At 56.7% G+C, this 26,014-nt stretch overlaps 6 protein-coding genes across 6 annotated transcripts in view; 5 read left to right on the top strand and 1 right to left on the bottom strand.

The window, feature by feature from the left end:
- LOC113213144 (fatty acid synthase-like) overlaps positions 1 to 5,983 on the top strand; it is a gene marked incomplete at its 5' end in the record, with an annotated part of 15,028 nt that extends 9,045 nt beyond the window's left edge. Inside the window, 9 exon segments of the mRNA XM_052268160.1 lie at positions 404 to 512; positions 728 to 994; positions 1,101 to 1,262; positions 1,342 to 1,508; positions 1,603 to 2,360; positions 3,333 to 3,573; positions 3,657 to 5,375; positions 5,458 to 5,667; positions 5,749 to 5,983. Coding sequence (XP_052124120.1) covers positions 404 to 512; positions 728 to 994; positions 1,101 to 1,262; positions 1,342 to 1,508; positions 1,603 to 2,360; positions 3,333 to 3,573; positions 3,657 to 5,375; positions 5,458 to 5,667; positions 5,749 to 5,904 — 3,789 coding nt within the window. The 3' untranslated portion in view covers positions 5,905 to 5,983.
- Positions 5,984 to 7,758: 1,775 nt separating this feature from the next.
- LOC113213145 (heat shock 70 kDa protein cognate 4) lies at positions 7,759 to 11,982 on the top strand. Its single transcript, XM_026432115.2, has 6 exons — positions 7,759 to 7,928; positions 9,312 to 9,521; positions 9,824 to 10,593; positions 10,678 to 11,025; positions 11,105 to 11,437; positions 11,526 to 11,982. Exons 2-6 carry the CDS (start codon positions 9,320 to 9,322, stop codon positions 11,829 to 11,831), a joined length of 1,959 nt encoding a protein of 652 aa, XP_026287900.1. The 5' UTR covers positions 7,759 to 7,928; positions 9,312 to 9,319; the 3' UTR covers positions 11,832 to 11,982.
- A 446-nt stretch (positions 11,983 to 12,428) lies between these two features.
- LOC113213146 (cytochrome P450 4C1-like) lies at positions 12,429 to 14,812 on the bottom strand (the record flags this gene model as incomplete). The annotated part of the gene is made up of 2 exons (XM_026432116.2): positions 12,429 to 13,708; positions 13,940 to 14,812. Coding segments are annotated over 2 exons (1,452 nt in total), but the record flags the coding sequence as incomplete, so codon positions are not given.
- Positions 14,813 to 16,026: 1,214 nt separating this feature from the next.
- LOC113213136 (mitochondrial amidoxime-reducing component 1) lies at positions 16,027 to 18,801 on the top strand. The gene is made up of 7 exons (XM_052268162.1): positions 16,027 to 16,260; positions 16,723 to 16,951; positions 17,052 to 17,252; positions 17,328 to 17,511; positions 17,775 to 17,980; positions 18,295 to 18,369; positions 18,556 to 18,801. The coding sequence occupies exons 1-7, from the start codon at positions 16,230 to 16,232 to the stop codon at positions 18,680 to 18,682; spliced, it is 1,053 nt and encodes a 350-aa protein (XP_052124122.1). The 5' UTR covers positions 16,027 to 16,229; the 3' UTR covers positions 18,683 to 18,801.
- A 609-nt stretch (positions 18,802 to 19,410) lies between these two features.
- On the top strand, positions 19,411 to 21,714 carry LOC127749551 (mitochondrial amidoxime-reducing component 1-like). Its single transcript, XM_052268161.1, has 7 exons — positions 19,411 to 19,613; positions 20,016 to 20,256; positions 20,355 to 20,555; positions 20,630 to 20,813; positions 20,906 to 21,114; positions 21,292 to 21,366; positions 21,449 to 21,714. The coding sequence occupies exons 1-7, from the start codon at positions 19,583 to 19,585 to the stop codon at positions 21,573 to 21,575; spliced, it is 1,068 nt and encodes a 355-aa protein (XP_052124121.1). The 5' UTR covers positions 19,411 to 19,582; the 3' UTR covers positions 21,576 to 21,714.
- A 2,375-nt stretch (positions 21,715 to 24,089) lies between these two features.
- The window catches only part of LOC113213131 (protein masquerade), a gene marked incomplete in the record, with an annotated part of 16,949 nt that continues 15,024 nt past the window's right edge, over positions 24,090 to 26,014 (top strand). The window contains 1 exon segment of the mRNA XM_052268120.1: positions 24,090 to 24,300.

Below are 26,014 nucleotides of genomic sequence, written 5' to 3'. Positions count from 1 at the left end.
CTGCCGGAGAACTCGCACCTCCCGCTCACGCAGCGCGGCTCCGCGGACCCCGTGCGCTTCCTGCTCGGCGCGCTCGGCACCGCGTCCTTCCACGGCCAGGAGCTGGACGTGGCCAAGCTGTACCCGCCCGTCAGCTTCCCCGTCTCGACGGGGACGCCCGCCCTGTCGCCGCTCGTGTCCTGGTCGCACGACGAGACCATCTACTACGGCTTCAAGTTCCGCTCCGTCCGCGAGGGCTGCGAGTCCCTCGAGCTCACCGCGCACAGCCCACACATGTCCGTCAACGGGTCGAAGGTGTTGCCCCCCGTCGAGGAGCTGGTGAGGAACCCTTAGAGTCCCCCCCCCCCCCCCGACCCAACAAATGTCCGTATACTTCAACTGATCCGTGCAAACCTGTCCCCAGGAGTCTGCGTGGAGGGCTCTTGGACTCATCCACAACCTGAAGGCTGGCCGTTTGCCCGTCACGTTCCACAACATTCGCGTCAACGAGTACCAGCGTCTGCCAGAGGACGGTAAGACTCCCGCCAGCCAGCCCCGGGGCCCGGATGTTAAGACCGGGTTTTGTTTTCGGAAACTTTCCAATAATTAAAAAAAACAACAACCAAATATTTCAAGAATATTTTGTAAAAAGAAGACTTTTGGGGGAGAAGTTCACACATTTAATAACAAATCTTGAAAATTTCCCCAGAACTACTTTCCTGGAAAATTAAAATCCCTAATCTTGCAGGGTCGACATGCGTCGTTACGACCGTCTCCAAGGGGACGGGCACGTTTGAGGTGCGCGACGAGAGCACCGACAGACTGCTCATCACGGGGACGGTGCGGCCCCAGGACGACGACGACTGCGCCCCGCGCGCACGCCCGCCCTCCAGAGCCACCGGCGAGGCCATCACCCTCACCGGCGAGGAGGTGCGCACCGACCTGGCCTCCAAGGGCCTCGTGCTGCACGACAAGTACGGCGGCGCGCTCCTGTCCGTGCGCGCGGACGAGCACGGTGAGCATGGGGAGGGTGACGGACGCCGTCGAGGACGCCGTCGAGGCCGCGTCGCGTAGCGGGAGTGCGGGCCGAGCTTGACGAGGCGCTACGCTCCCGTTTCCAGAGTGGACGGTCGCGGTGGACGGTGCCAGCCCCTTCGCCGCCATCCTGGAGGCGCTCGTCCTGGTGCTGCAGTACCATGCGTCCGAGGAGGCCACCGGGGTCGTCCTGATGCAGCGTTGGCGGCGCGTCGACGTGGACCCCATCAAGCTTAGGGCGCAGCACGGTACGAGGTCTTTCGCAAGGGCGCGACAACAACAGCATAGTCACAGCGACGTGCATTACCGAGGTTTTCTGACTTTCAGTCGTCGAGGTGCGCTACAACCTCACGACGGGAGAGATGTTTGGAGAGGGACTGTACGCCACCGGCTTCCACGGGGTCCGCGCCAACAGCGTCGCGCTTGAGCCCAAGTCCGCACCGCCGGCGCCGCTCAACTTTACCTTCGTGCCGTACGGGGACACGAAGCTCCAGGTGGGGAGCTGGGCGTGGACGTGAGGGGCGAGGGGGCGTTTCCACGACCACGAGTTTGTGTCCGACCCCTGACCGGCGTGCTTTGTGACCGCAGAGCGTCGGCGAGTTCCTCAGCCTGGCGGTGCAGCTGACCATGGAGAGCGTGCCACCCAAGCTCAGGACCGCGCCCAACATCCGCATCCTGGAGCTGCAGAACTGCAGCGGCCCCAACGTCCTGGGGCCCGCCATGAGGGCCGTGCTCCAGGAGCGGATGGGCGTGGAGGCGGACGTGCGCGCCGTAAGCGTGCGACCGGGACAGGCGCTCGTCCTCCCGGAGAAGAAGGAGGGCGTGTTCCTCACGGTCAGCGCGCCGACGACGATGGCCGAGGCCGTCCGCGTGGCGGCGCACGTCGGCGGCCTCCTGCTCACCAAGTCCAAGAGCCGCCTGTCGCCCAACGAGGCCGCCGGCATGGCAGTGGTGGCCGAGCAGTGCCTGGACGGCAGCTGGGTCAGCCTCCTGCGCGCACCAGTGCCCGTCAAGGACGCCCACGTCGTGAATATGTCCGCCAACGAGCCGCCCCCGCGACGCGTTCCCGATGCCGCCGGCGGCCCCCTGGTGCTCGTCTGGAGCGGCCAGCCGGACGCCGGCGTGCCCCGGGTGGTGGACGAGGTGCGCCGCCGGCCCTACGCGCACCTCGCGCGGCTCGTCTTCATCCTGGACGAGGATGCGCCCAAGTTCTCTCTGTCGGAGCCGCTGTACACGCGGCAGCTGGCGCTGCAGCTGCAGGTCAACGTCCTGCGCGGCGGCACCTGGGGCTGCTGGCAGGCGATACCGCTCGTCGGGGCCACGCCCGCGGCCATCTCCGCCACCAGGTAACTAGTCCTGGGCTGGGACGTTCTTTTAGTAAAGGGCAAAAATCAAGACGCTTAATTTTTGATTTTGACCAAATATTTTTTTCTTTCTTGAAATGATGCCAAATGATTAGAAATTTTTTTTAAAAAATTGGCTCAAATGGTTGGTGAAATATACACAAAAAACTATCTCGGCAATAAATTTCGTTGAAATATTTTTTTCCTGATTTAGTTTGACATTCTGATTTTAAAAAACTTTGTCCCATCCTCTGGACTTGTATGGTTTAAAAGTTAGCTCTCTCTGTAATAGTCTAATTTCTGAGTTTCCGCTAATTTACCTGACAAAATTTATCCCAGCATGTTTGCCAGTGGCTGCTCAGGTAAGAAAATTGTCAAGGGGGTTGAACTCAACTATAGAAAGTATATTCTGACAAAAAAAAAGTATCGTACAAAGGAGCGTGTAAGTCATCATTAAGTTAAACCTTCTGAGGTTGACTTTAGCTATGGTTTTTTTTACGATACTTTTTTTTGTCGGAATACACTTTCTATAGTTGAATTCAACCCCCTTGACAGTTTTCTTACCTGAGCAGCCACTGGCAAACATGCTGGGATAAATTTTATCAGGTAAATTAGCGGAAACTCAGAGATTAGACTATTGCAGAGAGAGGTAACTTTTAAACTGTACAAGTCCAGAGGATGGGACAAAGTTTTTTAAATCAAAATGTCACTCTGAATCAGGAAAAAAATATTTTAACAAAATTTATTGCCGCGTCTTTTGAGTTAGATATTTTTATGTGTATATTTCGCCAATCATTTGAGCCAAATTTTTTTTCTGATCATTATTGGCATCATTTCAAGAAAGTAAAAAAATATTTGGTCAAAATCAAAATTTGAGTGTTTGAATTTTTGCCCTTTACCAAAAGAACGTCCCGGCTGTGGATGGCACCGCCTCGTCGGCCTGGTCGGTCTCACCCCTGCTCCTCTCTGCCACAGCTTGGAGGGCGTCGCCATCGAAGCGTACAGCCTCAACCCTCGGGTCGGCGGCGACCCGGCCGCGGAGGCCTGGTCGGGCCACCTGGACTACGCGGGGGAGTCCGCCGACGGGAAGGTGATGGGCGTAGCGCGGTGGCTGGCGGACAACAGCCGCCCGCGCCTCGACCACATGCTGCGCTGGCCCGTGCCCAGCGACTGGGGCGTCACCGAGGCCGTCACCGTGCCCTACACCTACGCGACGGTACGTACCAACTAGTGGAGGTCGCCGCCGACGGTCGCCCCCCACGGCACGGCCTCCTCGCTGACCTCCTCGTCCGTCCGCAGGTGTACCACGCGCTACTGGTGACGGCGGGGCTGCGCCGCGGCGAGTCCGTCCTGGTGCACCAGGGCGCGTCCGCGCTGGGGCAGGCCGCCATCCGCGTGGCGCTGCAGCTGGGCGCCGCCACCGTGTTTACCACCGTGGACAACGAGGCCCAGAAGAAGTTCGTGCGCCGCCTGTTCCCCCAGCTCGACGCCCGCAACGTCCTGAGCTGCGTCGACGGCAGCACGTCCTTCGAGTGGCACATCCGCACGCTGACGCAGCAGCGCGGCGTCAACGTGGTGCTCAGCACGCTGCCCGGGGCCCAGTTCAAGGCGTCCCTGCGGTGCACGCGGCCCTGGGGCAGGGTGCTGCACCTCGGACGCCAGGACATGCTGGCCAGCAACACGTTCGGCCTGCACATCTTCCTGTCGAGCGTCGTCGTGCAGGGCATGTCCGGCGACCAGCTGTTCCTGGCGAGCGAGCGCGACCGGCGCGCCGTGCACCGCGCCGTGCAGCAGGGCCTCGAGAGCGGCGCAGTGCAGCCCATCGAGGGCGCCAGGACCTTCTGCTCGCCCTCCACGGCCAGCATCAAGGACGCGCTCTGGGGCAGCGGCGCCGGCAGTGACGTCGCCAAGGTGGTCCTGCTCCTGCAGCAGAACGGCGTCAAGCACGATCTCGCCGCCACGAAGAGCTTCGTCGTGGTGGGCGGCCAGCAGCAGGAGTGGCTGCAGGTGACGAGCCTGCTGTCGCAGCACGGCGCGCGCGAGGTCCTGGCCGTGTCCGGCGCCCCCGGGGCCGTGCACAGCCCGCTGCTGCGCCACCGTCAGCGCGCGCTCCGCCGCCTCTTCGGCACCAACCTGCGCGTCGAGGGGGTGGCGCACTGGGACGAGGCCGCGGCGCGCCGCGTGCTCCAGGCCGCCCCGGGCCCCGTGCACTCGGTGGTGGTCATCGCCAAGGAGGGCAGCCGCGTGCCCGCGCTGCTGCACCGCGCGCTGGGGCTGGCCGCGGACGCCCCCGGGCTGCTGGTGCTGTGCGAGCGCGCCGACACGGCCTGCGGGCTGACGGCGCTGTGCGAGGCGCGGCGTGCGGCCGGGCTGCGGGCCGCGTGTCTGTCCGGGCCGCTCGCCAGCGTCGCGGAGCACCTCGCCGACCTGCTCACCGGGGCGCGGCCCGCCGTCACCCTACTCGACGGCCCGGTGGCCCTGGACAGCCCGGACGTGGAGTTGCACACGGCCACGCCCCGGGGCGTGCCTGCCGGCGCGCGCGCCCTGGCCGAGCTGGCCCGCAGGGCGGCCGCCCGGGGCCGCGTCACGTGCCGGGTGCGGGAGCTGCCCTCGCTGGGGCTGCGGACGCGCCACACCCGCGAAGCGCTTCCCGTGTTCGCCGTGCCGCCGCTGGGCGCCATGCACGCCGAGGAGAACGACGCCCTGGCCGCACTCGCCCTCCGCGTCGTCAACCCCGTCATGGTCGTGGAGGCCGCCACGCAGGACGACCTGGCGCTGCAGGCCGCGTGCGCCGCCGAGGCCATCGAGGCGGTGCGCTCGATCGGGCCGTACAACGTGCTGGGCTGGGGGCTGGGCGCGCCCCTGGCCCTCGAGGTGGCGCGCCAGCTCGAGCGCCGCGGCCACCACGCCGTCACGTTCCTCGTCGACGGCAACGTGCAGCGCGTCCAGTCGTGGGCGGCCGAACAGTCGGACGTCTCCCTCCTCAGAGCCGCCTTCTCGGACGACAAGTCGCAAGAGGTGGGTGTCTCCTGAACGACAAGTCGCGAATCCCCCGGTGCCCAGCTGCCCTCTCACCACTGCCATGTTCCTCCCCGCGCAGGTGCTCGAGTCCGCCGCGGGCGGGGACCTGCTGGAGAGCCTGCTCCGCGCCGTGGACCCTCCCGAGCGCCCCCACACGAAGGAGGGCTTCCTGATCCTACGCACGGCAGTGACGGCACTCGCCAGGCACTCGCCCAACGTGCTCGACCCGGTCACGGGCCGCGTCGTGGAGATCCAGGCCGCTGACGACGTCACCCACTGCTTCAGCAGGGTAAGCCCGACCTCGTGCTCTTATCGACCGAGTGGTCCGACGCGCACCTCGAGTCCACCGATTGCTCTCTGCCCCGAACAGAGTCCCAAGGTGTCGCTGAGGCGCATGCCCCGAGGCGAGGCCCAGCTCGGCCTCCGCAGCCCCTGGCTAGCGAACGTCCTCACGGAGAACACGGGCTACTCGAAGGAGACCACGATAGAGGAACTGCGACCGCTGCTCCTCGCTCTGAAAGCGTGACACGGTCGCACCGCCTGGCAGTCGGCAGTCGGAGAGAGCACCCTCAAACTCCAAATATAATGTGATGATAGTCTTTAAATTTTGCCGTCTTATTTTCATCCCTCATTACCAAACACGCACTGTAATGAACAAAACACAGATGAATCACTTCACGCCTCTGCTTACGGTTTTGGAAAGGAATTCTGGGCCAATTTTTAAGACAATTACAGTGCATTTTTCAGGCCATGCTCTAATTAAGGTACAATGTTGCTGCATTATGTTTAAGTTCCATGCAAATCCACAAACACATATGATTTGTCATTGCCATATATTCTTTGAAAACTTGCAGCAGTTGTAAAAACTTAATGTTTGACTTGCTTGATTAACAATTTAGGAATTGAAAAACCTGCACACTGCAGTAGGATGGTCAAATATTCACAAATCCTAATCTTCAAATAGCATTAAATCAGATTTTGGAATACAGATTTACATTTCTACAACTCTTCGTTTTTCCCTTTTTGTTTTCAATTCTGGAAAGATGGCCCAATCTATTGAGTTTACCTTGTCAAATGCAAGTTTATAAGGTAGCAGATATGCCTCAAAGCAAAACACGAAAATTCAACATGAAAATTTACAAAAAAAATATGAGTTCTCATTAATAGCTTTTATAAGCAATTATAATCATTGAGTAAAGTGCAAGGAGAACAAAAAGATTGAAAAAAACGTGTTGGATCAAACATTTTCTATAGCAGCAGAAATTAAAGATTATATATTTTAAACAGTACAAGAATAACTTAAATAAGAACAAAAGACCATATCCTTTTCAAAAGTAATGTAACTAAAAAGAAATACTTTGTTATGGGGTGTTACCAGCTACCTGGAGGACAGACATTTGTGTAGCTGACATAAATTGATGTCATTGGTCAAAATTTAGTCCTGTTGACTGTCAGAAATGACGTCATTAAAATATCATTTGAACGTCCTCGGGATTAGTGATATCAGTTGATGACATCGTGAAACATTTTAGTCCTGTACCCTGGATTGATAAGACAAGGCGAAGTTGATAAGATAATTCACGCGGGGTAGACAGTAAGAGCAGGATGTTCGTCAGTTACACTTTATTGAGGCACAGTTCCATTCCTGTATTCTATCTACTCATAAAATATGAAACTCACAAGCATTGGACTACTTTATCATTTATACTTCTGACATTAATAATAATCTTTGACATGAGGGTACTTATTGAACTGATGACCGAACTCCCGATAATACTTTTATATTACTATTACACCGCAGCTCAAGTGTCTCATCATATTAGTATCTCATGAAAAACAGCAACATGTTGTTGAGTCAAGCTTCACTACGACCATCATCATCTAATTGTGAGAGTGTTTGATTTCATTATTTTTTCTAACCAATGCCCCAAAACACTCACTTTTTGTCATTGAACTGTTTTGACTGTCCAAGTGTCCTTGTGAATTAATTTCGACTAACCAGTCAAAATTTGGGAAGAAAGCGACTTACTTCGACAATGAAAAACAGTCAAATGACAAAAAGAGACCGTTTTGTGTTTTTGGGTACTTGCTCAAGGGTTATTAATGGCTAGCTATCAATCTGCCAATACAATAAATAGCGAATAAAAATTGAACTGGTGTACTTAGTTCACCAGTTTTCAAAATGTTGCATGCTTTGTAAAAGAACTCTTGGCGCTATCTCGCTGGGTTGAGTGATGCAACTTAACACACTACATTGCTGGAGTGACTGTGACCTGTGACTCACTCAAACTTTCGCGGCAAACGCAAAGATCTCGAACTCTCTCGAAGGAAGAAGATAGCGCTGCGGTCGCAGTTCCGCACCTCCCCTCCTCCTCGCCCCTCACCTGTGTTCGCGAGTATTCCCCGCCAGAGCGCGCTAGTGCTGTACTCCCTTAAAACCGAATTCTACCCGCCTCGCTCTTCACAGTCAGACATCGCAGCGGCAAGACGTCTTTGACGGGAGAAACTTAGTTCTTGTGTTCGAAGTGTGCACCTCGTGCTAATCTAAAGGTGAGTTTCTGCTCTGCCCTGCCCTGCCCTGCCCCTTTGCGATCGTCCCACCTTTCAGTGAGCTAGTGAAAGACCAAGTAATTGTTATTTCTGATTGAACGACTTTGATCGTTTTTGACCGTTACTCATTAACCTCTACTTTGGCGTCGTCCACGTTTTTCGGGTAACCTAGCCACTCCCCATTTGCCTTCATGAATCATCTCCATCATTAACTATCCGGAAATATCCGTTTCTTCATCTCGGTACGATGACTCGCGCATTCATTCCTTCGGGTCCCGATTTTCCGACCACGCGCTTTTCCTTCCTTGTTCCGCCTTTCCGGCGGACTTTCCAGTCGGCGTGCCGTGGACGGGTGTCTCTGCCAACTCTCCTTTCATTCTCTCGCCCACTTTTCTCTGGTTTTTTTCCTTCTTTCCGCGGTCGCTTTTGAGGTTATGGTGTCCGTCCGTTTGGGAGGTTCTAGAAGCGAGGCCGAGCGCGTGGCGTGGCGTGGCGTGGCCGGCCGAACCGCATGGCCGCGTGCCCAGTGCCCCCTCGTGTGGGTCGATATTTCCTCTCCCTTCGCGGCCCTGCCGTGCCGGGGCCCGCAGGGGCCGCGGGGGGCGCAGGGTGAAGTTGAGTTCGACTGCGAGCGTCCTCGTGGGGCACGCCATTGATTCGTGTCGCGCCTCGTTTGTACGGTTGGTCGCTTTGTTTCATGGAGGTGGTGGTCTTCCTCCTCCTCCTCTCTCGTCCTCTGATGTGCTGCGCTTGCTTGCGGAAGCTTGCTGCCGCCTCGTCTCAGTCACGCGACTGCTCTGCGCTCATGTCACCTTGTACGGCTTGTTCCATGACCGTTTCTTGAGATTAGCGCTTGCTCATGCCCCCTCTCCTCTTTTCCCGCCGTCTCCTCTCCCCCCTCTCCTTATCTCGACTCACGTCCCCCCTCTTACAAGTCTCGCGTCTCCGTGCAGTTGCGCTTGTCGTCGTTAATTTGAATTTCTTTACTTTAACGTCGTTCTCGATTCTTCTCGAGTCTTTGCCGCCGCTTCTCCTTTACACCACATGGCGCTGATGCTCTTCCCGCCTCGCCCCGGCAACGGAGGGGGACGGGAGGGGGAAGGGGACCCGGGAGGGGAAGAGGGGAGGGGGATCTGATGAGTGCGGAGGAGGTTGGGAGGAAACGCTGACTCGCGTGATGACGCATGTCTGCCGCTGGGGCTGCCAAGGATTCGTGCGTGCAGTCGGGGTCTCAATCTTAACGGATGAAAATTAAATGTATGGGTTGTAGAGGGAATCCCATTCAAATGCGCCTCTTCGGAGACATCTTCCCCCTTACGTTCCCCCACCTTATTAAATTTAGTGCTCCGCGTCTAATTAATTGTGTTTTTATTTTTGTTTCAGACTGAAAAATGGCAGCCCCCGCTATTGGTATTGATTTGGGCACCACCTACTCGTGCGTGGGAGTATTCCAGCACGGAAAGGTTGAGATTATCGCCAATGACCAGGGTAACAGAACCACCCCTAGTTATGTGGCTTTCACTGACACCGAGCGTCTCATTGGAGATGCCGCTAAGAACCAAGTAGCCATGAACCCCAGTAACACCATCTTTGGTAAGTTTAATTCAGATTCTTTGTTTATTTTTCTGGAGCTGAAGAGGGAGGTGGCTAGGAAACTGGCCAACCTTGTCTCAATGGCTGTGGAGCTGCTTGATTTTGTGCAGTTTAGTCTTAGCCATGGCTTCGTATAGCAGTTACTCCTGTTATGCAGTGAGAAAGTTCGGCATATTCCATATCCTCGTTGGTGTTTATTAGCCATGAGACAAACCATGTTGTGCACAGTTCTTTGCTTTCATTTCTTTCAAGTGTTAGGAAGTCAGTGCAATATTTAACCTTGTATATTTGTTGAATTTCAGATGCCAAACGTTTGATCGGCCGTAAATTTGAAGATGCTACAGTCCAGTCGGACATGAAGCACTGGCCTTTCACTGTTATCAGCGAAGGTGGCAAACCCAAACTGAAGGTGGAGTTCAAGGGCGAGGCTAAGACTTTCTACCCTGAGGAAGTTTCATCTATGGTCCTCACAAAGATGAAGGAGACTGCGGAAGCATACCTTGGCAAGACTGTCACCAACGCCGTAGTCACCGTACCCGCATATTTCAATGATTCTCAGCGTCAGGCCACCAAGGATGCTGGTACCATTGCTGCACTGAACGTCCTCCGTATTATCAACGAGCCCACTGCTGCTGCCATCGCTTATGGTCTCGACAAGAAGGGCAGCAAGGAGAGCAATGTCCTCATTTTCGATCTTGGTGGTGGTACTTTTGATGTGTCCATCCTGACCATTGAAGATGGTATCTTTGAAGTCAAGTCCACCGCTGGTGACACCCATCTTGGTGGTGAAGATTTCGACAACCGTATGGTCAACCACTTCGTCCTTGAATTCAAGCGCAAGTACAAGAAGGAGCTCACCAGCAACAAGAGGGCTCTCAGGCGTTTGAGGACTGCCTGTGAAAGGGCGAAGCGTACCCTTTCATCCTCAACCCAGGCATCTGTGGAGATCGACTCCCTGTTCGAAGGAATTGACTTCTACACCTCCATCACCCGTGCTCGTTTTGAGGAACTGTGTGCTGACCTCTTCCGTGCCACCATGGACCCTGTGGAGAAGGCCCTGCGTGATGCCAAGGTTAGTTTCTGTAACTGATTAATACCTTTGTTTTTCTGTTTTCTGTCTTGTGAACATTCTCTGACCGAAATTGTCCTTTTTCAGATGGACAAGGCTGCCATTCACGAAATCGTCCTTGTCGGAGGTTCCACCCGTATCCCCAAGGTGCAGAAGCTTCTCCAAGACTTCTTCAACGGCAAGGAGCTCAACAAGTCCATCAACCCCGACGAGGCTGTCGCCTACGGTGCCGCCGTCCAGGCCGCCATCCTCCACGGAGACAAGTCCGAGGCCGTCCAGGACCTGCTACTGCTCGATGTCGCCCCTCTGTCCATGGGCATCGAGACTGCTGGTGGCGTCATGAGCGTGCTCATCAAGCGTAACACCACCATCCCCACCAAGCAGACCCAGACCTTCACCACCTACTCGGACAACCAGCCCGGAGTACTCATTCAGGTTTGTAGTCTTTACTTGTAAAGTGATTCCTCGCTCATCCAAGTGGTTAGTGTTCTAACTTTTCTTAAATTTTCTGCAGGTTTACGAGGGTGAGCGTGCCATGACCAAGGACAACCACATGCTTGGCAAGTTCGAGCTCTCTGGAATTCCCCCGGCTCCTCGTGGCGTTCCCCAGATTGAAGTCACCTTCGACATTGACGCCAACGGTATCCTGAACGTGTCTGCCTGCGACAAGTCCACCGGCAAGGAGAGCAAGATCACCATCACCAACGACAAGGGCCGTCTCAGCAAGGAGGAGATTGAGCGCATGGTCAACGACGCCGAGAAGTACCGCAACGAGGACGAGCAGCAGAAGGAGCGCATCACCGCCAAGAACGCGCTCGAGTCCTACTGCTTCAACATGAAGAGCACCGTAAGTAGCGCCCCCTTCACTTGGAACAATTTCTGTTTTCTCTGCTGTTTTCTAACTGGTTGCTGATCGAACTTTTTATTTCAATCAGGTCGAGGACGACAAGATGAAGGACAAGATTTCCGAGAGCGAGAAGACTCAGATCCTCGACAAGTGCAACGAGACCGTCAAGTGGCTCGACGCCAACCAGCTGGCCGAGAAGGAGGAGTACGAGCACAAGCAGAAGGAGGTCGAGGCCGTGTGCAACCCCATCATCACCAAGCTGTACCAGGGCGCCGGTGGCGCGCCCGGTGGCATGCCCGGTGGTATGCCTGGTGGCTTCCCCGGAGCTGGTGGTGCCGCCCCTGGCGCCGGCGGTGCTGGAGGCGCTGGCCCCACCATCGAGGAGGTCGACTAAACCAATCGACGTCCAACGGTCAACCCGACGGCCTACCAAACGGACAACCCAACTGACAACCCATCAAACACATTCAGTGCTGACATTCCTACGGTAACAAAAATCATGATTTGATAAGTCGTTCAATAAAAAAATTATTTCATTTCCACCATTTTTACTACTTTCATTTCGCAAGTCGCCCTAAGCCTATTGCACCAATCAAAGTTGGTTACTTTGCACATGCTTGTAAAGTCACGAAGCCCACAATTCTTTGACCTGACAAATGCATGGTGAATTAGCTGTATTAATTTAACATTCCTTCTTCGAGGCTGTCAGACATTGCCCTGAGCTGACTAGACTACAGTTCCGTGTATCCATCACTACATAATTCGAAATCGTGAGCTTAATTTGAAATGCTGGAATCTCAAAGTTGAACCATGCTGGGACAAATCTTTGCATCAGCAAGATAATACATGTTTTTCTTCAAATGATCTTTCAATACACCATCTCTAGGGAAATAATTGAATGAGTAAACCGAAGAAGGAAATGGCTCATCCTTAGTATGTATGGATATCTTTTGATTAGGAGGAATAAGAATAGTTCTGCAAGTTCAGTAGAAAAGAGTGCTTGAATATAATTTATTAGAGCATAAACAAATCAACACAACGTAAAATATCACCAAAGAAAATTGGAAGATCCTTGAACACGGAGAATATGTACTTTTGTTTCTTGACTTTTACTCTGTGCCTCTACTAACACAAGTTCGGCATGGCAAGATATGGAAAAGCTGACAATGTCTTAGGGACCAGTGCTGTGCAAGATACTCTGTAAATCTATCTAGATAAAAAGATAAAAGATAGTGGCCAAAATTTTATCTTCAGATAAGATATAGATCTTGTAAGAATCTAGATATATATACTATCCAAAATGTTATCTTCGGGTAAAATATAGTAGATACCACATCTTGTTAGTTTCCAGATAAGATTCTGGACAAATAATCTCAGATTCTCCATTAGATGCTCGGCCAAAAAATTTGTAAGAAAACACGACAACATGGAAGAAAAACGATAAATAATAATAAATACAATGCTCGTAGATTTCATTTAATTTACAATTTGACTATTTTGGTTATTGCAAACAACAAATTTGGGAGCGGACGGTGGCGCCTGCAAACTCACGGTAGGCAAACCTACGCGAGCGCGCGCGACGGGGTGCCTAGCAGCCCGGCGCGCGTCGGGCGCAGTGTAGCTAAAAACAGGGACGTTCAGCGCGGCATCGCGTTGGGAAAAGGCGAGCCTGCAGAGCTTTCTGCGCCACCCTCAATGTACTCCCTGGCCCTCCCGCGGCGTCGTCGGGCGCGGGGGGAGGCCTGGTGGCGGCGGCCGCGGCGGCCGCACTCTGACGAGCACCTTGGCGCCGCCGCGGACGCAGGTGGTGAGGTTGAGCAGGAGGGGCACGTCCTGGGGGCGGCTGGGCCCGCCGGCGGGCACCGCGAAGCGCAGCCGCAGCACCAGGGCGGCGGCCACGGCCTTGAGGAAGTGCAGCGCGTACCGCTGGCCGACGCAGCTCCGGGGCCCCGCGCTGAAGGCCAGGAAGGCGTACGGGTGGCGGCCGCGCGCCCGCTCCGGGAGGAAGCGGTCCGGGTCGAACTCGTCGGGGTCCTGGAAGTGCTCGGCGCACCGGTGCACGTGCGGCAGCCAGAGCGCGACGTGGCAGCCGCGCGGCACCAGGACCCCCGACGGCAGCCGGACGTCCTCGGGGCTGCGCCGCGCGAACAGCGGCACCACGCTGTAGAACCGCAGCACCTCCTTGAACACGCGCTCCGTGTACTGCAGGCGCTGCAGGTCGGCCGCGGACAGCGCCCGGGACGCGTCCTCACCCACGACGTCGGTCACCTCCTGCGGACAGCGACACTATACCATATTGCGCTGCTCGACCCCCCCGATGCAACAAGAAAGGACTCGAAGGACCACATGACCGGGTGACGCACGACGGCGGTCGGGGTCACGCCGTGGTCTTGCAACACCTTCCTGTGCCTCTAGCGGCACAGGGAAGCAGAAAGTCCTGCGCGTTCCGCTTGTTGAAATGGCCCAAATAATTACTGAACAACAATACTTGGCTTTGCTCACCTTCCATATGGCCTCCTGTATGTCCTGCCGGATGGCGATGGTCTGGAGGAAGAGGCTGAGCGTGTCCATGGACGAGCCCGAGGCGATGGCCACTAGGGTCTTGACCTCCGCGGCGAGCTCGTCGTCGCCCAGGGCCGCGCCCTCTGCCGAGCAGAGCACGTGATCCAGGAAGGCGAGACGACCCCCAGGCGGTCGCGTCGTGCTCGGGGCGGCGCACGGCGGCGTGCCCGTCGAGGCCGCGACCAGGCGACTCTTCTTCTCCCGGATGATCCTCTCCGTGAAGTCGTCCAGCGCGCGCTTGGTGTCCAGGTAGGCGGCGTAGCGGCCGCTCAACTTGAAGGCCCACTCCCCGAGGAACCACGGTCTGCTCAGCCTGAACATGAAGTGCTTGTTGGCCTCCGGAATGGCAGCGAGGAAGCCCTGCCGCCCGAGGTCGTCGTCGGCGACGTCCGTGGTCATGACGGTCTCGCAGATGGCCGCGTTGGCGCAGTCGCCGCACAGACTGACCACGTCCAGGACGCTGCCGTCGCGGGCCGCCAGGCTGTCCGCCAAGACCTGGCCGTGCTTGTAGAAGACGGGCGCGAACTCCTTGAGCACGTCCAGGTGCAGGCTCGGGGTGACGGCCTTCCGGTGGCGCCGGTAGTCCTCGCCCGCCAGTATGGCCAGCCCGCTGCCGATGAGCGGCTCCAGCGCCGAGTACAGCGACGACTTGGTGGCGAAGCGCGTGCTGGACAGCACCGCGCCGATGTCGTCGGGCCGCAACAGGAACACGGTGGTGGCGTGGCCGACGCACACCCGGAAGGCCGGGCTGGCCGCGTACCTGGAGCACAGCTCGGTGAGGACCTCGTAGGTGCCGGCCCGGCGCGAGGCGCGCCCGCCCCCGCGCAGCGCGCGCTGCAGCAGGGCGGTCAGCCCCGGACCCGGGAGGGCGGCCGTCAGGCGGCGGACGCGGAACAGTTCGGCGAGGCCGCGGAGGAGGCCGGCGAGGCCGCGGAGCAGGTGGAGAAGGCCGCTGACGGCCCCGGTGGCCCACGCCAGCGCCGCCACGACGCACAGGAGCAGCGCGGTCGCCATGTCCACCAGACAGTGGAGTGCACTCGGCACTCGTCGCGATCCCGGCTTTAAGGCCGAGCGGCGTCTCAGTTCTGGATCGGAATTGACGCATGACCCGGTGCGCATGCCCCCCACCCCCTCACTGTGGGAGAGAATTCACCATTACCGGTAGACTTTCGGCCATGGTATCGGAACGATATCGAAAGGATGACCCGAATATCTGCCGAGTTTTGGTGTCGAACCGATACAAAGAAACAAAACAATGTTTTTGAAATCCACGTCGTTCTCATCACCTGAGCACATTTTCCTAAATTCAAAGCGCAGCCCGTTGTGTAGGGATCATCCGGGAAGAACGTCCTTTATTTACGTTTCGAAATATCCAAGTTCGTCCATTGCAAGCTCACTTAGCGCCTGGTGGGTAGGCAACAACTTTCCTGCAATGCATGGGGGCACTGCGGGGTGGCCTACCCCGAGTCTCACAGGCGCTGAGCTCCCGTAATTTTCCCGAATGCACCCGGGCGAACTTTCTGGACGACCCCACAGCTGATACAGTAAAGCCAATCGTGATTTGAATAATACCCATTGTTTTGCCCAGTTTCAGCCAATTCATGGGCTTTATTTCTACGCACTGCTGTGGCCTTTGACGCACCGCACGTCAGGCTTGGGAACGTTTCTTTGAAAACTAACGGAGGGAGGGTGCGTGGTCGGGGACCCTGAGCCGGCGGCGCTGGGCGCTAACTTACGCTGCGGCGGCGCCCAGGAGGCAGGCGTCCCACGCGACCTCCACGTCGGTCGTGTGGCCCAGGACGACGGCGGCCTGCACCGGCTGCTGTCCTCCTGAAGTCCTTGGAGCAGGCCTGGAACCAGTCAGGGAGAGGGAGGGAGGGGGGAGGGGGGACCGGCACAAACCAGCCTGCCGGCCACACTCGCCGTGTCGCCCGGTCCTCCGCCGCCATCCCTCCGCTAGCAGCTCGCTATTCGCACCACACTCACACATCCCCCCCCCCCCCCCCTTTCCCTGCCTCTCGCCCGCAGCAGCACAGCCGAATCGTGTCAGTCGAGAGCCGCGCGTCAGAGACCACGGGTTGTTGTTGTGCTACACGTCGTGAAGAGGGAGAGAGAGAGCCGCGCAGTTCACCGCATCACACCACTCTCCCGGGGAGTGAACCGCCTCCGCCGTCGTCGTCGTCGTGATCCCCGAAGGACAGGACACGCCCTGCAGCTCCTTTCCTCCGCCATGACCCTCCTGCCCGAGACCGTGTCTGCAGGTGAGGGGCGCCGAGAGAGAAATCTCGTCACGCGCTGCGTTAAAAACAAGTAAAGTGATCGATCAGCAAATCAATACTGTGCGCCGCTACTGATGCGCCCTGTTTTCTCTTTCTAACGCCTTTCTTCTGTAAAAGTTTGCGACTCGTCGGTTAATGCGATGATGGCGATTGCGAGCTGGTTTTTAATAATCCGGTTCCGGCTGTTGCGCATCTAAGGTTTTTTCTTGTTTGTTATTGTTTGGTGGTTTTGTAGACAGTTTGCCTGAGACCAGCCTGAAGCGCCTGAAGCGAAGAGTTCGTGTGAAAAGGGTTATAGGGAGGGGAGGGGGGGGGGTCAGTGATAAGGACGCGGAATGGCGCCTCTGTCAACATCAACCATCTGTCGGCGCTGCACCGAGTTCCCGTGCGAGTGCGCTCGAACCCAGCTGACTGCCCTCTTATGTTCTTGTTGTCCTCCTGCAGCCCCCGGGCGCGCGCTGGCGGTGGCAGCGGGGGCGGCCGTGGCGGTGGGCCTGGGGGTGGCGGCGGCGCGCAGCCTGGCCGGCCCCCGCCCGCCCCCCGAGTCGCAGTGGCGCCGTGTCGGCACCCTCTCCGAGCTCGCCCTCTTCCCGCTCAAGTCCGGCCGGCCCCTCTACACCGACTCGCTGCTCGCCACTCGAGAGGGCGTCTGTCAGGGCGCCCTCCGCGACAGGTAGGTGCCCTGCCCATGTGATTCATTTGGAACAGGAGGATGTAAATGGGCCGCGGTAACCGACTGTTTTCTTGTCTTTTCCCCCCTCACCTTCTCACAGGGTGTTCGTCGCCGTCAACCGCAACGGGTGCTTCGTGTCCGGGCGCACGCACCCGGGTCTCATGAAGATCGACGTGAAGGCCGTGCCCAAGGACGGCAAGTCCCTTGACGACGTGGTGTTCGAGTTCCACAGCAGCCGGGTGCCCACCCCGCTGAAAGTGGATCCGGCAGACCTGGCCGGCTTTGCGAAGAAGAAGATATCGTAAGTTTCAGCCGCGTTATTCTCCTTCGCCACAACGTCGGCCGCCGCTGGTCCCACCTCCCTGTCTGTTCCCAGCGTCCAGGGCACTAGCGTGTCCGCCGTAGACTGCGGGGATGAGGCCGCCGCCTGGATCCGGAGGGCGACCGTCGACGCGGAGGTGCACGGCGAGGCCACGGCCATCGCGGACCTGCGCCTGGCCTTCTTCCCCTCGCAGCGCACCGACCGAGCGCCGTACAAAGTGGCGTCTCCCGAGGTCATGGTGAGCAACGTGTTACAGAAGTACTTTTTTTGCGGCCTTTCGTGGTAGTTAGAAAATAGAGCTTTCTAGGCATCGTGATAAAGTCACCCCACTCATCGATGTGGTACAATTAACATGGGCTGATAGAATCGCCGGAGATTCAAAGTGCCACCTTCGTCGTAAAATGACGTTACTTGAGCACGAAGGTCCCCCATAGCATAGCGCATGCGGGCGGAGTCAATTTATACGAAAACGTTGATGGTTCTTCTTGTCTTCCTCTGCAGGGGATCTACTCCGACATGACCGCCTACCACCTGACGACCAGCTCATCCTTGGCGGCGCTCAACGCCAAGCTGGACAGCCCCGTCACGACCCTCAACTTCCGGCCCAACTTCTTGGTGGACGGGACCAACGCCTTCGAGGAGGACGGCTGGTCCTGGGTTCGCATCGGCGACAAGGCCGTGTTCCGCGTGGTGATGCCGTGCGGCAGGTGCGTATGCGATACACTCACACTGGCAACGCAAGTGTGTGAATGTCGCAAACTTTTAAATGTGTGAAATCTCCATTCTAGTCCACCTAAGGGAGTAAAGGGTGTGAATTTTCCTTAGAGCTTCACACACTTTGTGCCTCCGTGTGTAGGAATGGCGTTTTATCAACACCTACACGTGTATGACATTCTGAAGCTTGGGTTTTCCTGTAAGCGTTCAGTTAGTTTAGCTCGAGATGATTGAGAAAAAGTCCACTCCCCAGAACCCTGTGCTATAAATACGTTTATAAAATGAGCGCTCCCATTTTATTTCCCAGATGCCTCCTCACAACCGTCGACCCGGAGACTGGAGTCAAGGCTGAAAACGTCGAACCGCTGAGGACTCTGAATGCGTGAGTACTCTCCCAGTGTGCAATACAGGGATTTTAATTTTTTCAAGAATCTTTTGCTAAAAAGTGTTAATTTTTTTACAATTTTTCTGGAAACATTTAGTGTTTTTCTGAATTTTTCTTGAAAAGTTTCCAGTTTTTATACGGAAATATATAGGATTTCAAATTTCCCGCGCTATTGCCCTACAGGATCCGGAAGCCGAACGCGGAGCAGACCAAGAAGATGGGGGGCAACTCGGGCATGTTCGGCATCAGGTTGGGCATCCACTCGATGGGACAGGTGTCTGTGGGCGATGCCGTGTACGTCGCATCGTGAGATGTTTAAGCTGGCCATAATCTTGAATTTTAGTGAGGGCACTGAAACTAAATGGTAAATTTTTGTGTGTTTTATTTTGTGTCTGAAAAAGTGATAATAAAAGAAGCCGTACTATTCAACTCTTGCGTTTAAACTTTTATTTCTAAGTTAATACTGAAGCCCGTTGAAACGTAAGACGTACCACAAAGGTGTCGAGCTTCTTTTTTACACAAATGACTTTACTAGACCGCTCATAGAGAGAGCACGCCACAAACAGAATCATTCCAATTATGCTGCTGCATACAATACGCCTGGCTGTCGTTACGCTCGACACGTGCGTTCGTGTGAGCTGTCTGCTACAACTCGTGAAAAAGGGAAGTTGGCAAAAACAGTTGTCCAGTGGTCTACCCGCGAGGGATGAATTGGGTGTACAAATTTCAAAAATTAAATTTGAATTTGTTTGGATTGGCTTGAATTTGAATTGGACTGAATTGGTTGAATTGTTTTTGAATTGGTTTAGCGTGAATTGACTTGAATTTATTTAAATTGAATGTAAATTTTATTAAATTCAACTGAATTAGTTGAGGCGGGGACAGCGCCGGGGAGGTAGGCACCCCATGCGGCCGCTAGCCCGGGCTTCCCCCCCGCCGCGCACGGTCCGACTGTCCTCGTCCCTAGCCTCTTATCATCCTTTCTCCGTCTTCTTCGTGTTTTTCTTTTCGCGGCGGCTCAATTCGAATCATGTACTAATTGCGCGCCGTACGGACCGAGGCAGTTAAGTGGGAGAAGGCCGCCGTTGAGCACCACCGACCAACAAGAGAAGACCGCGACGTTCGGAGCCCCCACTACCACGGCTGGGCACTACTCTTGTCCGCTCGGTCGACATCGTTCTGGGTTCCGAGTACCCTCCCACTCGCCACCATGACCCTCGTCCCCGAGACGGTGTCTGCCGGTGAGCCCCTCCTCGAGACCCGCGTCGTTGAAAACCCGCGTCCAGTTTGGGAAAAAAACACATTTCATTACAGTTTTGTTTACACATTTTGTCACTGCTCGTTTCATTGTTCACTGATTGTAATTACTTTCTTCCTTTCTTTAAAAAAAGAGAAAAATAGGGAAATGCTGAAAGCTGTGCTGTCTGTTGGATTAGCGACTTTCTTTTGACCGCTTTGGACCGGAAACTGGGCTTCCTGATATTATTATTGTAAAGTACAGTAAAATTTAGCACGGTTTTATCTCAGCCAACAAGGGCAAAGATAATACAATTAACAAACTCATTGTCGAGTTTTGTGTCGGCGAGTATCAGTTCCCGCGGGGGGCACTCGCCCAGCTGATGGTCCTTGTTGTCCTCCTGCAGCCCCTGGGCGCGCGCTGGCGGTGGCAGCGGGGGCGGCCGTGGCGGTTGGTCTAGGGGTGGCAGCGGCGGCGGCGCGGAGCCTAGCCGGCCCCCGCCCGCCCCCCGAGTCGCAGTGGCGCCGTGTCGGCACCCTCTCCGAGCTCGCCCTCTACCCGCTCAAGTCGGGCAGCCCCATCTACACCGACACGTTGCTCGCCACCCAGCAGGGCCTCTGCTACGGACAGGGGGGCCTTCGCGACCGGTTCGTGTATTTATTGTGTTGTACTGCAAGTACTATCATTTAATTGTGACGGTGTACTTGGGTGATGATCATTGTTCCCTCCCCCCGCCTTCTCACAGGGTGTTCGTCGCCGTTAACCGCAACGGGTGCTTCGTGTCCGGGCGCTCGCACCCGGGTCTCTTGCTGGTCGAGGTGAGGGCCGTCTCCAGGGACGGCAAGTCCCTCGACGACGTGGTGTTTGAGTTTCGGAGCAGCCGGGTGCCGACCCCGCTGACGGTGGACCCGGCGGACCTGGCCGGCTTTCAGAAGAAGACGATCAGGCAAGTCTCGGTCGCGGGTCGTGCACCTCTGTCACCATACACCCGTCGCTGACTGCCCCTCCTCTGCCCCACAGCGTCCAGACCAACAGCGTGTCGGCGGTCGACTGCGGGGACGAGGCCGCCGCCTGGATCCGGAGGGCGGCCGTCGACGCCGTTGTGCTCGGCGAGGCCACGGCCAACGCGGACCTGCGCCTGGCCTTCTTCCCCTCGCAGCGCACGGACCGAACGCCTCACAAAATGACGTCCCCGAAGGACATGGTGGGTGACGACACTGACGTGTTCTTTCTGAACGAACGACCCCGTCATATCTGCGAAAAATCGACTTACAACACTGCCTCCGGCTATTGCAGGGGATCTACTCCGATGTGACGGCCTTTAACCTGCTGTCCAGGTCCTCGCTGGCGGCGCTCAACGCCAAGATGTCTAGCCCCGCCGCCGTGGCCCGCCAGTTCCGGCCCAACTTCGTGGTGGACGGGGCCGCCGCCTTCGAGGAGGACGGCTGGTCCTGGGTTCGCATCGGCGACAAGGCCGTGTTCCGCGTGGTGATGCCGTGCGGCAGGTGCGTAAGCGATACACTCACACTGGCAACGCAAGTGTGTGAATGTCACCAACTTTTAAATGTGTAAAATCTCCATTCTAGTCCACCTAAGGGAGTAAAGGGTGTGAATTTTCCTTAGAGCTTCACACACTTTGCCTCCGTGTGTAGGAAGTTTACATTCAACTTTTTCTCTCTCAGATGCGTTTTTACGACCATCGACCCAGCGACTGGCATAAAGTCGGCAAACGTAGAACCGCTGAGGACTCTGAACACGTGAGCAGTATATATTTCCCAAAGAGGAAAAACAGCGACGTGAAACGGTAAGAAATGTTGAATTTCCCTGTTTTGCGCACAGGTTCCGCAAGCCAAACGCAGAGCAGATAAAGAAGATGGGAGAAAATGCGCCCATGATGGGCCTGAACATGAGCAACTACTCGATGGGAGAGGTGTCTGTGGGCGACCCCGTGTACGTCGCATCGTGAAAGGAAAGGAAGAATTGTTTTCTTCCAGTCTGTTCTTTAACTGTGGTGGTGAAGGCGATTGTGGCTCCGCTGCTCAAAATAGGTGCCCGTCATAATTTATTGTATCAGATTGTGTAAATAAAAATATCTGTAAGCTGTATTTAGTCGTTTTGAAATTTTTCCTAGTGAAACGGAAGCCAAAAAAGCACCAAAATATACAGAAATAACATGAACTCCCCGCACCCGATCAGTCCACCCCGAACTAACAACGAAACCTCACGCGTACATATCAAATTGACGCCCCTTCTTCTAAATCGGGTTAAAAAAAAAAATACGCACCGATTTGACGTGAAAGGTGACCCTTTTGACCTGGTCGTGAGGTTTTCCCGTGTGCGGAGCCGCAGAGGCCGCCGGGGCCGCTTGGTCGCGGGTGTCGCTGGGACGGTCCGCCGTGGCCAGCCAGGGTAGGCCCGCCCGCACGACACGCGTGCGGAGCGCCCAGGCGGCCTGGCCTACCCGCCCGGCGGCGGCCTCGGCGGCATGCACCCTCACTCACAGTCACCTCTGCAGCGCGCCGCCGCCGGGGCGGTAGGCAACACTTCGAGCCCTGCCGCGTACGCCGCCGCAGAGACGAGAGGCCTCCAGACTGGGGCGACGAGAACACCGGCCCCTGCTCGTCCTGTATTGACTTTCAACGATTTCTTGTCCGATCTAGCGTCGTCACAATTTCTCACTTTGCATTCCGGAGCAGTTTGACGAAGAGTAAGACTACCCCGCCCAGCCCTATCTCTGCCCCTTTTCCCCCGCCCTTACTCTGGCCGCCCTTGTCGCCGCCCCTGTCCTCACTCCACCCGTCCTCCTCCCTCTTCCCCTGCCCCAAGTCGGCCCGTCCTTGTCCCTACAGCTCCGCGCCCTTCCCTTGCCCTGCCCTACCGCAACGGCGCGACTCTGCCCTTAATTCCTTGGCCCCGCTGCACACTGCCCTGCCCTACGGGCCAATGAGCGCGTCCCACCGACGGAGATGATGGATCACACATTTGAACAAGGTCAGGTTCATAGAGCCCGCGGCGACGGCGGGGTGCAGGACAGCCAACCTCTGCCTCCTCTTGAGCGCGCTTGAGCTGCGCTGCGCCGAGCTGACGGACAGCCCGGCTCGCCCCGCGTCCCCAAGCCCGCCTCGCCAATTCGACTCAATAGGATAACCTACCCGTGTGCAACATGCTGAATGGGTCTCAATTGCAGAGATGACCGACTTCCCCGCCGCGGCGACATCTGCGCGCATCTCCCCCGAGCAGCTGGTGTTGCACGGCAGCGGCGCGCGCAGCAGAGGGTGGGCCGCGCGGGCGCGGGCGCGTCAGCAGCGTGCAGGCGGCCGGGCCCAGAGGGAACAGAGTCCTTCCGGAGGAGACACCCGTCGCCCTCGCTACACGGGCCGCCACGACGGCGTGCACAGCGATAACCAGGAGAACTGACAAGAGAACTGCAAAGTTTACCTCGAGGCAAATTATATTATGTGCTACGAAGCTATTTGCCCCGGTATTTGCCCTGGAAGTACACGCTTCCAGCCTGGTCGGCAGTCGAAATAATTAAAAATAATTCATTGACTAATTACGTCCCCACACTGCACCTCTCCGAAAGACCACACACCCCCTCACCCCTCCCTCGCACAAATAATGAAAACGGCCTCGTGCTCGGTGCTCTTCCTACAAATGGCTCTCCCCGCGCCCGCGCGGCGCGCTCCCCGCTCTCTTCTACAGGCGGAAGGCACCGGCTTCAATCCCCGACTGCACAACCAGCTGCACCTGCTGCACCAGCTCCACCGGAGGCAAACCAAGACCGACGTCATGAGCGACGAGTGTATGACGTCCCAAAGTGGGTGGCACAAAGTCTGACGAAGGGTCTTTACTTTCTCATAATACTTGCCGAAATAGAGTATAGCTCGAAATATCTCGTGGGTAGATCGAAAAAAAAAAATTAGCAGTGCGTCGACAAAAATAACAGTAAAACATCAGAAGAAATTAAGGACAAGTATACATTAAAAAGTCAGAAAAAAAAATCACTACAAGTCAGCGAAAAACCCAGAAAAGTCGGCGTATGCTTGAATTTGTGGTGGGGACTTACCGCGTTCGGTGCGGAGCCAAAGCCAGGTTCACACCGCGCATCCATGGCGGAGCGTGGCGCTGGACCAGGCGGGGCGGGGGAGGGGAGGGGGAGGAGGGGGAGTGGGTCCAGGCAGAGATGGGAGGGGGAAGGGTTATTCATTGATAAATGGGCCGGGAGAGGGAATGCTACCCTCCCCTGCCGCGCCGCGCCCCGCCCCGCCGCCACGGGCCGGGCTGTGCCCTGCTGCGGTGCCCTGGCCTGTTCCTGCCCGGCAGCCCCGCCCCGCCCCGCCCCACTGTGCCCAACCCAGCCCATAGTCGGGCCCGTCCCCCGGTCCGTCCGTCCATCCTGCCAGTCCTTCGCGGAGCGTACGCGCGCCCGGCCGCACCTCAGAGCAAGCGCGTTGTGCAGGAGAACACCGCCCCGCCCCGCCCCGCCGCGACGGCACTTGTCCCGGCCGCCGCCGCCGCCGGCCCGCCGCACCAGCACCAGCCCTGCCGACGACCCATCCCGGCGAGGGCGCCACCCGGCGCTGCTCACCTGCGCGCCGAGGACGACGGGGACGTGCCGCAGGAGCTCGGGGAGGAGTGACCTGAGCACCCGGATACCACCTTCCTGAGGAAGGAGTGCAAGTTACTCAACGGTGAGCTGCTGGCCGCAGTGGTGGTGGCCTTGGCCCTGGTCGCCAAGGACTCCGACCGTGCCAATCCCTTCTCGGTGGATGTGTGTGTGTGTGTGTGTGTGTGTGTGTGTGTGTGTGTGTGTGTGTGTGTGTGTGTGTGTGTGTGTGCGTGAGCGAGAGAAACGCGTGACCCGTTCCAATCAAACCTAACACTTTCCGTGTGGTCCGTAGGGCTGTCGTCGTGGTCCTCGCCTCCCCGTAGAGGTCGTTGTTCCCTCGCTCGGCCGTGCTCGGCCGTGCCCCACCTGTTCCACGAGTGCGTGCCCTTGACCGTGGCCGCCGGCCGGCCAGCCGCGGGGCGCGGCGCCTCTACGAGGTTCGATAGAGGTGCACTGGCAAAAGTTGTTGCCTGGATGAGAAAAAAAATACAACAGAAAAATGTCCGGTCTACCCCGCTGGCAAACCATTCTGTCTCGTTGCAACAACCCTTCTAGATGATGTGCAACTGACGTTGGGCCTATTCCAGAATATATTTTTTTTAAATGAATCATTGGACTTAAATTGAAAAGATATGAAAGATAACTTTTCTGATTGAAACCCCGGTGGTGAATTTCGTTGGTACTTTTTTTTTCCAGTGTGCGTCGAACAGTCGACCCCGCCACGGCGGATGCGAGTTCGACGGCCCCAGAGAAGGGGCCCTCTCTCGTGTACCCCAGAGAGGTGTACTCTGCAAATTATCGAAAGGAATCAGTCGGCTGTGTGCAAAAGTGCAGCCAAACGCCGCGCCGACCTCCTTTACGTACGGCCTTCGTACTTATTTTTTTTTTAAATAAACAAATGGCTTTTTTTTCTGTTGCACGAGACATGCGTATGAAATACAACACGCGCTATCAGTGGTTTTTGCAAATAAATTTAAATTCCGCAGGTCCGACCTAAGGGATATGCGAAGATAGCTTTTAAACTTCCCTCGCAATGCTCCTCCGTGTGTACTGGGTACTGGGTGGCATGCCTCTGGGTGGGCGGGGAGGAGGGGGGAGTGACAACAACCAGAGGGGACGGCGCGGGGACCGCCGGGGCGCACCGGTGGGGCGTAAGGACACACGTGTGTCATCGTGTCATTTTAAGGTCCCAGTGCCTCCGCTGGGCTCGGGTTCCACCGCAGAAAGCGAGAGCAGATAGGGCGTGGCGGGGCGGGCTGCAACCGTGCGCAGCCAGTGGTTTATGGCTGGTGACCGACCGGTTGGGCTCGACGGCAACGAGTGCACCTCGAGGTGGTGGTCCCTCGGGGCTGGCCCTTCACCCCCTCCTCCCCCTCTCTACCTCTCCTGTAATACTGGTCAGAGCTGCTGGACCAGAAGAAAAGGGTACTACGGTTGGGTACGTAGGAGGGTTGGGCGCTCTAAAAGCCGCGCACTTGTTTTCTGGTCGAACTGTACCGCATTCGGTATACACAGTTCAACCAGAAAACAGTGAAGAACGCCCACCCTGCTTGTGTTGTTGTGTAGCACTTCCGCAGGCAATGAAGGCACTCCTCCACGAGAGCTGCCAAACTGCAATCCAAGGTCGACCAGCACGCCGCTGCAGTCGTCCAAGTACACACACACACACACACACACACTTTCGGCCCTAGGTCCTACACACCAAGCCGCGCCGGCCGCGCCCCGCCAGCGGACGAGCACACGGTGCGAGGAATCCATGACTGGGCAGCGGCCGCCCCGCCCCGCCCCGCCCCGCC

This window comes from Frankliniella occidentalis, unplaced genomic scaffold (genome assembly GCF_000697945.3).
Source record: "Frankliniella occidentalis isolate FOCC.00 unplaced genomic scaffold, Focc_3.1 Scaffold64, whole genome shotgun sequence".
Lineage (NCBI taxonomy): Eukaryota > Metazoa > Arthropoda > Insecta > Thysanoptera > Thripidae > Frankliniella > Frankliniella occidentalis.
Note: the sequence above shows the minus strand (reverse complement) of the source record. Positions and strands in the feature narration are given on the sequence as shown.

Coding starts and splice junctions, on each gene's coding strand:
- LOC113213145 (XM_026432115.2), top strand. CDS start 9,320: ATGGCAGCCCCCGCTATTGGTATTGATTTGGGCACCACCTACTCGTGC. Junction 9,522..9,823: donor CCCCAGTAACACCATCTTTG/GTAAGTTTAATT, acceptor GTTGAATTTCAG/ATGCCAAACGTTTGATCGGC. Junction 11,026..11,104: donor AGCCCGGAGTACTCATTCAG/GTTTGTAGTCTT, acceptor AATTTTCTGCAG/GTTTACGAGGGTGAGCGTGC.
- LOC113213136 (XM_052268162.1), top strand. CDS start 16,230: ATGACCCTCCTGCCCGAGACCGTGTCTGCAG. Junction 16,952..17,051: donor CAGGGCGCCCTCCGCGACAG/GTAGGTGCCCTG, acceptor ACCTTCTCACAG/GGTGTTCGTCGCCGTCAACC. Junction 17,981..18,294: donor GTGGTGATGCCGTGCGGCAG/GTGCGTATGCGA, acceptor TTTATTTCCCAG/ATGCCTCCTCACAACCGTCG.
- LOC127749551 (XM_052268161.1), top strand. CDS start 19,583: ATGACCCTCGTCCCCGAGACGGTGTCTGCCG. Junction 19,614..20,015: donor CCCCGAGACGGTGTCTGCCG/GTGAGCCCCTCC, acceptor GTCCTCCTGCAG/CCCCTGGGCGCGCGCTGGCG. Junction 20,556..20,629: donor TTTCAGAAGAAGACGATCAG/GCAAGTCTCGGT, acceptor TCTGCCCCACAG/CGTCCAGACCAACAGCGTGT.